Here is a 13,267-nt window from a genome sequence, read left to right on the forward strand (position 1 = left end):
TCTTCTTTACTTTGAGACATCCTTCTGTTTATGTTTCAATGTTGCCTGCAGGAAGCTCACTGATTGAGCAACACGTGATAAAGAAAATATATATTTATCGTGTAAATATCTTTTTCTGCTTCAAAGACAGTGGAACTCTATCCAAACAGTACATCAAGACTATTTTGCACTGTAATGATGCTACCTTTCCGTTTTCACAGCATCAGAAATATTTGTGTTGATTTTTAGTTTGTTTTATTAAAACATGTTTGAAATACGACACAAGAATTAAAGCAGTTCCTGTACTTTTCCTGTACAACGGCAAAAACAACAAACTATACAGTCACCTGCTACACTATTTCTTTCACACAAGCAGTGCAGAGGAATAAAAACAGCTGTAGAAAATTGTAATCTTATTTTTTAAAAACCCATAAAAACATGGTAGAAACACAGAAATCTCAGTATACTGAGTACAACGTGCAGTATAAATGCAGTGAATATACGTTTTTAAGAACACAGTTGTGTTTTCATCTCTTTAGAGAATATTACTTCGACCTTCGACCAGTACTCATGAAAGCTGTACCCCAACCTGAAGCCAAGTCTTCACTCTAAGGTTTAATGAACTTGCTTTGTGCCCACAAAAGGGAGAGGTGTGGCCACAATGTTAGTGAGCAAACAAATGTGTTTCCCCACAGCGTGCTTAAAGAGTAGGACCACACACCCGCAGCCTTACATGGTTTTAGTTGTAACTAAAGCAGTGCCACCCAGCTCTGTGGCAGGAAGTGGGATCCTGTGCTCCGCCATTGTGCTGCATGCAGGCGAGTCTCCGCCCACCTCTGCTCCACCACGCATCATGAGGTCCCTGCAAGCTGTGAAGCCATTCTCCCACTCTGAGCCTGTTTGGCTCCCAGAGTGCACGTGAGAGCAGGGTGATGGGGCCTCTGCCGCTCTCTGAAATATCTCAGCTTGACCGTTTCTTTCTGAGGGCAGAGGGAGCAGTTTGGCAGGTGGCTGCGCTTTCTGAAGAAGTTCCTGTCTTGGCATGCCATCCTCTGTGACACAAACAACAGAAAAACTGTCACTGAACGTTCACGCTGAAAGACTCGGCAGCCATTTGCAACATTATACCCCCCTTATTTCCTCAATTGATCAATAAGGTGCTTTTTTATATATTAAAGCTAATCATGTTTTTCTTTAAATTAAAGGTTCATAACATGCTTTCAAATAATTACACGAATGTCTATCAAAACAGTTAACGAGGTCATGAGATTGATGAGTATATAAATCCTCTGTATGAAAAAGAGGATTTCTTCTGACTGGTTGCCCCTCAAAAACAGAAGGTTTGCACAGAAAGTGGGCGGGACTTCTCACAGGCAGAACTGCGGGCCTGGGATGAATATATTGCCCCTTTAAAGGCTGTACCATTAAAAAAAATTGCCACAAAATTCTATTTTTTTTTAGTTGATTGTTCAGTGAACCGCCTGACAATTTAAATATTCATTTGCATATATGATTTTTAATTTACATCCTATTTGCTAAATTCCTAATTTTTCATCTCTTAGAGAAAACTTTACTGTGACTTAAAAAAAAAAAAAAAGCTCAGTACGAGCTGTTATCAAAGTAAAGATTGGGAAAAATGTAGGCGTGCAACTATAATGTTTGAACTACTGCACTGCATTGTGTGCAGAACAAAAAGCAGCTAAGCTAGTAATGTTTTTACATTCCATGTTTCCTGTGGTAAGAGGTGTGAGTCGACAGATTATTCACTGACGCAAAGGATGCCCGAGTGACTTGAGCTTCTCCTCAGCCCTTTCTTTGTTTTTCCTTTTTTTAAAAAAAAATTAAGTTAAGGCTGAATAAGAGCTGCATTCCAGGAGATTGAAAAAAAAAATGGCCACAGTCATGTTGGTGTATTTACGAAACACAAAAACTCGTGTGTCTGATTCAGGCCTTTAAAAGCAGCTGCTGTTGGCTGTCAGACTGTCAGTTTTAGTTTCACAGGTTTTGTGTTTTCACAAAGTAAATCTGTAGCATTCAAATGTTCAGCCTCGGGCTATGCAGTGCTGTGAGAAAGTAATTGCACCCCTTTCTGATTTCTTAGTTTTTTTGCATGTTTGTCACAGCTGCGTATTTCGGATTATCAAACACATTTTAGTATTTGACGAAGAAAACCTGAGTAAATACAAAATGCTGTTATTATAGTGGATTCATTTATCAAGGGAAAAAATCTATCCAAACATGCATGGCCCTGTATGAAAAAGTCATTTCCCCGAAACCTAATAACAGGCTGTGCCGCCTTTGGCAGCAACAACTGCAATGAAGCGTTTGTGATAACTGCCAATGAGTCTTTCCCATCACTGTGGAGGAATTTTGGCCCACTCTTCTTTGCAGACTTGTTTTAATTCAGACACACTGGAGGGTTTTCAGGCATGAATGCCAAAAGATCTCAATTGGATTTAAGCTCAGACTTTGAGCCACTCCAAAGGCCACTCCAAAACATTTATTTTAGATTTCTGGAGTCCTTCAGAGGGGACTTGCTGGTGTGTTTCAGATGATTGTCCTGCTGTATAACCCAAGTGCACTTGAGCTTCAGGCCATGAGCTGATGTTTGGATATTGTCCTTCAGGATTTACTGCTATACAGCAGATTCCATGGTTCCATTGATTACAGCAAGTTATCCATGTCCTGAAGCAGCAAACAGCCCCAGACTGTCACACTACGAACACCATAATTGACTGTTGTTATGATGTTGTCTTTATGAACTCCTGAGTTAGTTAATGCCAGGCATAACGGGACTCAAATCTTTAAAAAAAATCATTTTTTGTCTCATCAGTCCACAGAATATTTTCCCAGAAGTTTTGGGGATCATCAAGATGTTTTTTGGCAAATATGAGACGAGTCCTTTTGTTCTTTTTGGTCAGCCGTGGTTTTCATCTTGGAATTATTCCATGGATGCCATTTTTTTGCCCAGTATCTTTCTTATTGTTGAATCATGAACTTCCCCTAACTAAGGAAAGTGAGGCCTGCAGTTCTTTAGATGCTGTTCTGGGTTATTTCGTGACCTCTTGGATGAGTGATGGATGCGCTCTTGGAGTAATTTTGGTGGGCCAGCCAATCCTGGGAAGGTTCACCACTGCACTGGGAAGGTTCACCGTTTTCTCTATTTGTGGGTAATGGTTCTCACCGGGGTTCAGCAGAGTTCCAAAGTTTTCAAAATTGCTTTGTTGTGTTGATAGACCTCTCTGCATTGAATCATACTTGTTATTAATCTGTGGCTCTCTTCCACAGCATGTCTTTTATTCTGTCTTCCTTCTCTCTCCCCAATTGGTCATGGTAGATGGCCCCGCCCCTCCCTGAGTCTGGTTCTGCTGGAGGTTTCTTCCTGTTAAAAGGGAGTTTTTCCTTCCCACTGTCACCAAAGTGCTTGCTCATAGGGGGTCATATGATTGTTGGGGTTTTCTCTGCGTCTATTATTGTTGGGTCTACTTTACAATATAAAGCTCCTTGAGGCAACTTTTGTTGTGATTTGGCGCTGGATAAATAAAATTGAATAGAATCTGTAACCATTTTCGAGACAAATAGATATCGATGACTTTGTCTCTCAGAGTTTTTTTAGATGGTGGCATGCTGTGCTGGTTTGAGATCTTTCAGCCTACTTCACTTTGTCATACCGGTTCTATTTAATGTTTTGAGCAAACAATTACTTTTTTCACATTTTTCACATATGGTTTGGATAACTTTTTCCCCTTAAGAAGGGAAATAATCATTTCAAAACATCATTTTGTATTTAATAATGTTAAAATCTGTTAGTTGACCTGAAACATATAAATATAACCAAGCAAAAACACACAAAAAATAAGGAAGGGGCCAAATACTTTTCCACAGCCCTGTACAAACTCTGCATGGAAGAGTCTGTTTATGTGTTTTCAATGTTGTGTGTGGGGTGCCTACGTTTTCTTGCCCAACCAGCGGATGTGTGCTGAAACCAGAATAGATGGTAAGGGAGCGGGACTGACCCTTGGGACAAGTGAGAAGAAGAGAACAGAAACTGTGGAGTTTCTACTGTGCTGAACGTCACAGTTCATCACCTGCCCTTCTGCAGCCCTGTTTCCTCCACCCGACTGTCAGCTCTGCGTGTCAGATCTCCTCTTTTTAAGTAAACCGACTTCTCTCCACAGCTTCAAAAACCACGTTGTCTCGTAAAATATGTATCTTAGGAAAAGACCTCTTATAACTTCACTAGATCACTAGATGTATTAAAGCATCTGATGTATATTTTGCTATTTAGTCTAATGAGCGGAATTTAAACAACTATAAAAGCCGCTTTCAGCTTCCTCCTTTTTCACAAGCGGTGGTCACAGCGGGGAGGTCTGCGTGTTTGATTTTGGTAGATTTTTACAGCGAATGCCCTTCCTGACACTACCCCAAAGGGATTTGTGTCTCCTCCTGTGATCGAACCAGGGATCTTTCACTTGTTAGGCAAACTTATAAACCGTAACACTCTAAGTGACACAAACCATCAAAAGCTTGTTGTCCTTACCGGAGGTGCTGCTGCGTCTGGTCTGTCGCTTGTATATGATAAACCAAAGAGTCAAAGCCAAGATGGACCCCACCACGACCACGACCACAGAAATCCACAGAGTCGGACTCAGCACCGCCATCGAGGTGGGCTTGACAGTGGTGTTTATGGCTTTGAGCTGGTTCACGACAGTCAGGGGCGGCTCTGTGAGGGAGGAGGACAGCCACACGCTGACTACCTCAACAGTTAAACAGTTTGCATTCTGACATGTAAGAAAAGTTTCAGAAAGAAAAAGGATGAACTCAAGTCTGACTCGCTCACTCATTTTATAAGCGGCTGTACAAGAAAAAAGAAGACGATAACTGTGATGTATTAGGTAGTCAGGTAAAATTCAAGTCTACATGATAAAGTTGTAAAGACATGCTGAATCCACAACTGAGACATGCTCCAAGACAGAGGCAGGACGCTGAGAGAACAAACTTGTGTCCAAGAGGCAGAAAAAAATGATTAGAATTCAGTGAAACTCACCTTTTGGTGGATCGGGGTTAGATCTCATTAGTGACTTGCTGGGCACACACATGTGGACTAAGTTGTCAAACTTTTCTCCCTCAGGACAAGACTTCTTATCCATTCCTGGTGCTACGTGAGTAACGAGAAGTAAAGTGGACTGTTGCCTTTGTCTAATGCTGTGTTTGTTGCACACACACAAAAACACAGAGCGGCGAGCCACAGAGGAGGGCTATGACGGGAGGATTTGTGAAATGAATGCAGAAGGCCCAACAGACGTTTCAGTTCCTCCGTTTAATAGGAAAGAGTGAATCACTACATGTGTCTCCTGGGGACAGCGTGACAGAGAGAGAGAGACCACGTTTCTATTTCAAAAACAAAGAGTTCCTGACTTTCAAGCTTGCAGGTTTATATTAAACAGACTCTTCACTGCAGACATCTCAACATGACGGCTTTATCACTCTTTTTTCCCCCAACCACTGGAAATATTGTTTTCCAATGAATGCATGGGGTCAGATTTCAGAACCCTTTGCACAGAGGGGCCAAGAATTATGCAGATATTTGACCTTATATGCTGCTGGTCCTCAAGCCTTGAGCAAAGACACATATCACTGAATAAGAACTCTGTTTTATACTGAGATGCAGTGACATGTAAGAAATAATGCACTATAAGAAAAAAAAAGAACAAAACAAACCGCTAAAATGCTCAAAGCGCATCACCGGGTAAATTTCAGCAACCAGTGATGCGGTTCAGCACACTGGACAGCCAGTTAAAGCAAAGAAACCACAGTGAGCTCAGGTAAAGATGCTTTCTGTAACCCCACTGTGATCAGGAAGAAACAAAAACACATAAAAACAGGCACCATCTAAAAGTGGATCCACAACTTTCAAATTCAAATTGCGCTCGCTACGATAGCAATGATGAAAACAGCAGCTCACCCTCTCTGAGGGGAAAACTACGATGGGAGTTCAGTACAACCAGGCTTTCTTTGCGTTAGCTGGTTCGACAAAACCCCCAAAACAATTGTCGCGACGATGGTTATCAACTTTCTCTGATAAGTCGGGTTTTCTGCTTCCGGTATACCCCGGATCTGTGTTCGCATAAACAAACAAACAAACAAAAAAAAAGGAGCCTTTCTCGGGTCATATGACTCTTCTTCCGCAGAAAAAAGGCGGCTCCTATGAGTGAAACTTACAAATGATGACGATTAAATGTATAAAGAATATAAAACTAAACATAACAGTTAAATGCAATATCTTTGCACACAAGACAAGAGATTAATGCTGCAGAAAATCTGGAATTTTGTTGATGTTTGTTTCTAATTTGAAGAGTGCACATCAGAGCTCTGAAACTGTAATCTGGATACATTTAAACATTAAATGTTTCTGTCTCACAGCCAATAAAGGACGTGGAAATCTCTTTATTTTGTTGGCAGATCAAAGTGAAATTCATTTTGATTGATAGTCGGTCTTGGTGACCAAAAAATGTAACTGATCAGTTTTCCAATCTGTGTACTAGTAGCTGCAATCCCAACAATGTAAAATAAGACCATCCATCCATTCGCTTCCGCTTATCCTTTTCAGGGTCGCGGGGGCCGCTGGAGCCTGTCCCAGCTGTCATATGTATGATGTAAAATAAGACTTTACAGCCAATTACAAGTACGTATAAAATTATAAACATTTTTCTGCTTCATTAAATTGACATACGTTTACGGGCAAATACCAAAAATCACTTTTTTCGGACGACAGCTACAGAAGAAGACATGTTTTCAAATCGTCTTGCTTTGTTACTTTTCCATTCAATATTTATGAAAGCGTTAAACTCACATGAACAATCCACTTGATCACTAGATTTGACTTTGGTGACAAAAGATCAAAGGCTTAAGAACTCTAATGCTAAATCTGGTGATAAGTGACTGATGGAGGTTTAGAGCCACATCCATTTAGAGAAGTTCACCACAGAGCTCGATGAGATTCCAATCCTAATGTCCTGGTTTGATTTCTTTTTGTGGGGATCTGATTTAAAGCCTAAACTTGAGCTCACTTAATTTGATGTAGATTTAATAGAACTGAGTTTAGATTGTGAGGAAAACTAACTGAAATCTGAGTAAAGTTTAAACTTAATCACTCAAACATATGTTTTAAAATCTCACACGTCAAATGACCCCGCACCAGAAAAAAATCTAAACCCGAGTAGCTGAAAGTCCAGACTGTGAGAATTTAAGTGTAAAACAAAAATGGAATAAAAGGCATATCGTAGACATGCAAAGAAAGAAACACAAAAATACAAAAAGAGGTTTTTAATTTTGCACAGCACAATAAAAAAGCAGCAAACAAAAATCAGATCATAAGAGATGATCAGCTCCTGAGTACGGCATTGCACTGATTGTTTCCTCTACTCCTGCAGCAATAGTGTTTGTATATATGAAGACATTCAAGCATCAAAAATAAAGATTTTACATTAAGGTGGCACATCTGCTGATTTTGTGATTTGGCATTTTATCATATCATAAAGCTACTGTGAGCGTCGAAGGCACCAATGGCTGCACACAGGATACCCTGAGCAAAAAAATGTGTTTAGAAATAGATCGGAAATCTGTGTTTACCAGTGCTGAATGAAATCCTATATATAAAAAAAAGTGACAGCTGAGAAGAAAGCAGATCTGCTCATGGATGCAATAGCAAACATGCAGAAAAAAAAAAATCATCTGCTGGATGGACATTGAAAGGACAGATAAAATCAGGGTTGTACTGATGGACGTTCATTACCCTGAAAGAATCTCTGTCGCGCGCACACAGTCACACACTGATGCTTATGGATCGAAAAGAATGGGCTGCATCTTGATAAAGGTGAAGTTGTAATACTGTGGCAGGCCCTGGTGGCTAATGCTGCTGAATTTGTCCCAAAAGAACGGCGGGAGTCCGTCCTGTGTTGTCGGCCCGTTCACCGCCTCCGCACGGAAATCCCCAGCCAAGTGGAAATCTGTCACCTGCACAGGGAAAAAGACGCCAACAAGTAGAAAGCTGGGTAGAGCTTAAAAGCATCTGAATTCATGAAACCTGCATGACTGCTACTGATGAAAAGGCTATTGTGGCGCTCTGGGAATACCTTAGTGTCATAGCAGCCTCCTGGTGAAGGCCTCTCTCTTTGCAGGTCGTTACGGCAACAGATGGACTTGCAGGGGTCACCCTTTGAGTACGGATCCTTCTTGTAGTCTGAAACCAAGCAAACCAAAAATATCATGCTTGTGAATGTAAATGGGTGGCTACTGGAAAAAGAAATGAAAAGATTTCAAAATTTAAACAGAGATCCAACTAAGTCTAATTCTGTGTCACAGTTCAGCTATCACACTGGCTACTGCAGAAGAAACCCCGGGACACTCGTGGTCCTGGGTGGGAAGAAATGCTCTACCTGTGCATCTTTGGTTTAAACAGACGTGCAACAAGTCTGAACAGAAGAGGTACCTAAAGGAAATGTATAAAACTATATCAGCTCAAGCTACCAGAATAGCTGGGAAAAGGCCACTTAATTAGGTACAGTTGTTCAACTACTTGTTAATGCAAATATCTAATCAGACAGTAAAACAGCAGTAACACAGTGGATTTATGCACATAGACATGGTGAAGACAACTTGCTAAAGTTCAAACTGAGCATCATTTAAATCCCCAAATCCACTTCAGTATTGTTATGACTGTTATGACCATGTTCTACCAATCTTCTAATGGCTGCTTCCAGCAGGACAACGGACCACATCGCAAAGCTCAGATCCTCTCAAACTGCTAGATGTGATTTGAATCCAGCAGCTTGTTGAATGTGTGCCTCTAACAAGATGTAACTAATGAAGTGTACTGCTGTCAAAAATCTAGCTTATGAAACAGCAACATACAAAGAGTCAGCAGAATGAGCTAAAACTAAGAAGCTGAGATGGAGCCACACACCATTGAATCTCATGATGTGCTTCAAGGATTCCAGGTCCTTAACGCCACACTGGTCACGGCGAAAGATCTTGGCTCTGGGACAGAGGTCATAGGAGAAGTCCTCTCCGTGCAGCTCCCACATTTTTACGTAACCACTCATTGTGTAGATCTTCCGATGGAAAGGAATGTTGTAGGACGGCCAATAACCTGTCAGAAATGGATGTGGTGACGAAATCACAGAAAAGTCTAAAAATGAAATATGATACAAAATACAATTGAATGTAGAAAATGATTAGCTGCCTCTGCGCAGAGTCTGTGTCTGGTCCGAGTACTCCACCAAGCTGGGGATCTGCTCCACCACAGTCAGCGCACCGTCGTCGAGACTGTGGCCCAGCTTCACTTTGCTTCTGTCCAACACCATGTACTGGTTGTTGTAGGTTCCTGCAAGAGTTACAGGTGGATTTATGGAAGAGAAAAAAGTTTAATAAAGAGGCCTGAGCATGATTTAGCTTTTTCTATCAAAACACAGCACAGTTTCTGTGCTTCGTGTATAAAGATCCATGTACATAAGGCAGACATGTTCACCAGAATTATACATGGAAAAGGTTTTGGCCCATTCTTCTCCAGTTTTTGCCAAACTGTGAGCCAGCCTGACCCTCTGCCAGGCCAGTAGGCTATTTGGGGTGATTGTTTCAAAAAGGGAGGAGTTGAAGACATTGTTGGTCGTCTGCGTCATCATCAGACCACTTCCCAAGAGATAGAAGTCATCCAGCGACACCAGGAACCCTGAAGCCACAAACAAGCCACATTACAAACATGAGCTTTATGGATGAAGCTTTAAGAAGATAAACATGTTCTTTTTGCATGTGTGCTGTGTGTGAAGAGGGCGAGATAACCAAAATTGTTATACAGAGACAGCAGAATGAATGGTTGGCCTTCTGGAGATGGCTGACACTGACTGAATTACGAAGTGGAATCATCAGCAAAACTCTAAAACTTAAGAAGCTGATCTCACCAAATTCATTTAAGACGTCTTTAAATGACCTGGAGGCAGCTACTACAAATGTACTGCATGAATATTAACAGCACAGTACTATTCAATAAACTCAGTGACTTTTACTTTTATTCATGTTTGTTTCAGCAGTTCATAAATGTTGGTTGTGTTTGTGTTTTACTTCATCGCTTCTACATTCTTATAGTTTGTGTGTTTTTGCTGTGTATTTTCATCTGTGTTGTACTAGTCTGTGCAGTTACTGATTGTAATGCTGCCTGTCTTGGATAGAACACGTTTTAAAAGAGTTTTGTAACCTTAAAGTAATGTTATCCTGGTTAAATGAAGGTTCAATCAAAATAAATGAGGTACATTTTCTCTGATGCTCTTGCTTTCTTACATACCAGGGTAGCTGCTAAAGGATAGTTTTCCAGTGGCTGTATGGGGCTCGCTGATGTGAAAGTCCCAGTGTTTGTAAATCCGCATCGTAGCAGCGTACGTGTACCAGCTGGAATGAGCAAACAGGAGGTTCTCGTACCCCGGCAGCATCTAAAGATGATGACAGAAATCAGTAATGGGACAATCCTGCGTCATGTCCAACAGTTATGTAGCTTAATCAGCATAATAGCGTTGGTTTAGTTAGATAATTAACATAAATTTGATAGTTTCCTTTCAACAAAAGCAACAAAACAGAAAAGAAGTCAGGACAGGTGACGTTATAGGACTTTTAAATTTGGCCTGTTATTTAGCACAAACATACATTTGTTAAAATTGAATAATGCGTTTCTGCACTAACACACCAGCACATTCGATTACACAGGAAATTCGCTCTTCACTGGTAGTTTCTTGTTCTTCTTATTTGCACACCTATGAAAATCAGGTTACAGCTGATGTCAGTGAAGCAATTACTAATTTGCTGTGAAGGAAATTTGAGGAACTACTCGTATAAATCAGCTGCTTTTTGTGTTGTGTGTATTTTTTATAATATCTAATAAGAATAAGAGCCTGATCAGGATCGTAGACTGTATATAAAAGATGGCCACTGTAAGCAGTACACAGACTTGTGTTTTAGGTCCTCATTTCTTGCATTTTATCGGTTGCCATATTTTTTCCCCCTCAAACTTGACGAGCAACAGAAGACACCACATCTTCATAAAGTGAACTTATCAACTGCTCGTTTTATGTTGCAGAAACGAACATTTTGATGTATTCACCAAGACTTGAAGCCAGCGGCTGAGAGGAGGAACTGAACAGTAAGATGTTTACTGAGTTCATAGATCAGATGCTTCTTCAAAGTCAGACTACTTTTTGCAACCAGAAGAAAGAGTGAGTTGATTTTAGGAATCGCTAGCTTCACTTTTAGTCTCTATATCCATCTTTTATATACAGTCTGTGATTAACTTGTGTTTTGACCTCTGACCTTGATGAGTGCAGAGCAGTGGCCCATCCCTGGAAGTTTGAAGTCTCTGAGTGAACGGTAAGAGCTGGGGACCAGGGCTGGGATCAGATCCAGCAGGTCTCCCACAGAGTTCAGGAACTGGACGTCAAACAGCGTCAGCGGCTTTGGGAAGGACAACAGATAAACAGCTGGTCATCAAATGCAAACAAACTCTGCTGCTGCCCCTGAAGTGAGATGGCCATTTATCAAAAAAAACCCAAAAACATACAGAATAAAAGCTACAAAATAATTAATTATGAGAAAAGAAAACATAAAAAGCCCTCTCACATCTTACAGCAAACAAAAGTCGATCCATTAAGCAAATAAAATAATTATTTGAATTCATAACTGCTGGTATGTAGTATTACTGCTACTGCCATTAATGTAACACTATTGGCTCTATAGCATATTTATAAAAGTCTTCTTAAGTACTATTACTTCTACTTTTTATATTTAACATGGCTTAAAGCTGTGAAACCTGATATGAAACTGTTGGTTGATGCTTCTGCATCTCAGAGTGCAGATTTATTTGTTAGTAATTTTTCACTGTTCTTGTTTTTGGTCACATGGTTATCCTACCTTCTTCCCTTGCTTCTTGGCCCACGCTGCCACTCCTGCCTGCAATCCGTCCAGCTGAGCCATGATGAAGCCGGCGTGTTTCCACAGAGGATCGGAGCTCTTTTTCCCTTTCACCTGCTGTCTGACCCATGAGTCCTGCTTCCTGAATATACAAGAACTGACATTTAACTAAACAGATAACTGCTACTGTACAATAACCCCACCGTAATACGGCATCAGCAGAAGAACATGATCAAAACTGTTCTTTATTCTGCAACATTATGAATGTCAGGGGTGAACTTCTGTAAGCTCTGTTGTGGTCAAGAGTGGCTGAATGCCAACACTGAGAGTGCTTAAATGTTTGGTTGAACTTTATTCACAAGAGGATGTGAAAGATGACAGATTGTGAAGTAGATGTGACATTTCTGCTGCTCGGGTTTTAACTCTAAAAGAAAAAGGGAACATACTCACTCCATAAATTTCTGAACTGGGTCGAGCATCTTTGGTTCAGTGATCAGCTGCGGGTACATGTTGGTGTAGTGGTCCATCATCTGCCTCGGGAGGAGGAAGAATGAGTACAAGTATAAGAATGAATACAAAATGCCCATAGCCTATAGAGTAAAATAAATAAGGTTATAATGAGAACTGACAGCACTTACTGGGCGGTCAGGAAACCTTCGAGGTAGCCAGCCAGGAAGAAAGTGATCTCATCCGTTTCAGGAGTTTTTCCATACCCTGCTCGGATCTCCAGGACGCTCCAGCCTGTACTGGATAGGGTGTTATTCAGGAACCCATAAGCATCCCCCTCGACCTCCATCACCCCTCCTTTAGCTTGACAAGCTTGTGATCGGGGTCCCAGTACACAGTGGCTGCTGTCAGCTCTGAGAACACATCAACATAATGAAAATATAAACAAAAAGGGAGGCACAGATCCCAGCTCCTTTACTCATGAAATTTTTTCTATATTGCTGTGATGAATTAATGGGTGCAAACAAAAATGAAAGTTAAATGCCAGGAAAGTTAAAGGTCAGGCTAGGGATCACACTGCATGAAACACTTCACTCAGTCTCCAAAACAACTTAAAACTCAACGCTGACAAAAATCATCTGTACAGCACATTCATACAAGCAGCACGGACGCTGGAAATAAACACCACTTCATTCCTGAAAGAATGAAACTAACAGGTCCTTAAACAATCACCCGTGACTTCTCATGGACTCGTCCTACTTACTGTCAGCAGAGCCGAAGGTCGCAGCCACGATGAATAAAAGACAGACATGTAACCAGTTTAGCGAAGACATGTCTGCGAGAATGGAGCTAAAAGCTAAAACTGCTGCGGGACATAGAAATGGTTTCG

The 13,267-nt window shown here is 40.9% G+C and overlaps 2 protein-coding genes across 3 annotated transcripts; both read right to left on the minus strand.

Annotated features, from left to right (window-relative positions):
• Nucleotides 1-9: 9 nt before the first annotated feature.
• On the minus strand, nt 10-6,872 carry LOC146520492 (uncharacterized). 2 transcript variants are annotated; one of them, XM_085156981.1, is made up of 4 exons: nt 5,945-6,872; nt 5,027-5,137; nt 4,520-4,702; nt 10-1,031 (listed from the first exon to the last, which is right to left on the minus strand). In XM_085156981.1, exons 2-4 carry the CDS (start codon nt 5,127-5,129, stop codon nt 709-711), a joined length of 609 nt encoding a protein of 202 aa, XP_085013107.1. In that variant the 5' UTR covers nt 5,130-5,137; nt 5,945-6,872; the 3' UTR covers nt 10-708. The 2 variants fall into 2 exon arrangements, with proteins under 2 accessions (XP_085013107.1, XP_085013106.1); XM_085156980.1 differs by lacking the exon at nt 5,945-6,872 and having other exon boundaries at nt 5,027-5,478.
• A 418-nt stretch (nt 6,873-7,290) lies between these two features.
• On the minus strand, nt 7,291-13,267 carry LOC146520493 (lysosomal leucine aminopeptidase-like). Its single transcript, XM_085156977.1, is given in 12 exon segments — nt 7,291-7,995; nt 8,115-8,221; nt 8,945-9,130; nt 9,224-9,364; nt 9,509-9,709; nt 10,319-10,463; nt 11,335-11,475; nt 11,932-12,073; nt 12,382-12,465; nt 12,570-12,729; nt 12,732-12,791; nt 13,142-13,267. Coding segments are annotated over 12 exon segments (1,614 nt in total). The 5' UTR covers nt 13,212-13,267; the 3' UTR covers nt 7,291-7,818.

Source organism: Neolamprologus multifasciatus, chromosome 4, assembly GCF_963576455.1.
Source record: "Neolamprologus multifasciatus chromosome 4, fNeoMul1.2, whole genome shotgun sequence".
Classification (NCBI taxonomy): domain Eukaryota; kingdom Metazoa; phylum Chordata; class Actinopteri; order Cichliformes; family Cichlidae; genus Neolamprologus; species Neolamprologus multifasciatus.

Bases quoted from the DNA above. Each gene is read 5' to 3' on its own strand.
- LOC146520492 (XM_085156981.1), bottom strand. From the start codon at position 5,129: ATGGATAAGAAGTCTTGTCCTGAGGGAGAAAAGTTTGACAACTTAGTC. The intron at 4,703-5,026 runs GTGAGTTTCACT...CCTCCCTCACAG, and splicing joins TAACCCCGATCCACCAAAAG to AGCCGCCCCTGACTGTCGTG. The intron at 1,032-4,519 runs GTAAGGACAACA...TTTGTGTCACAG, and splicing joins CAGACGCAGCAGCACCTCCG to AGGATGGCATGCCAAGACAG.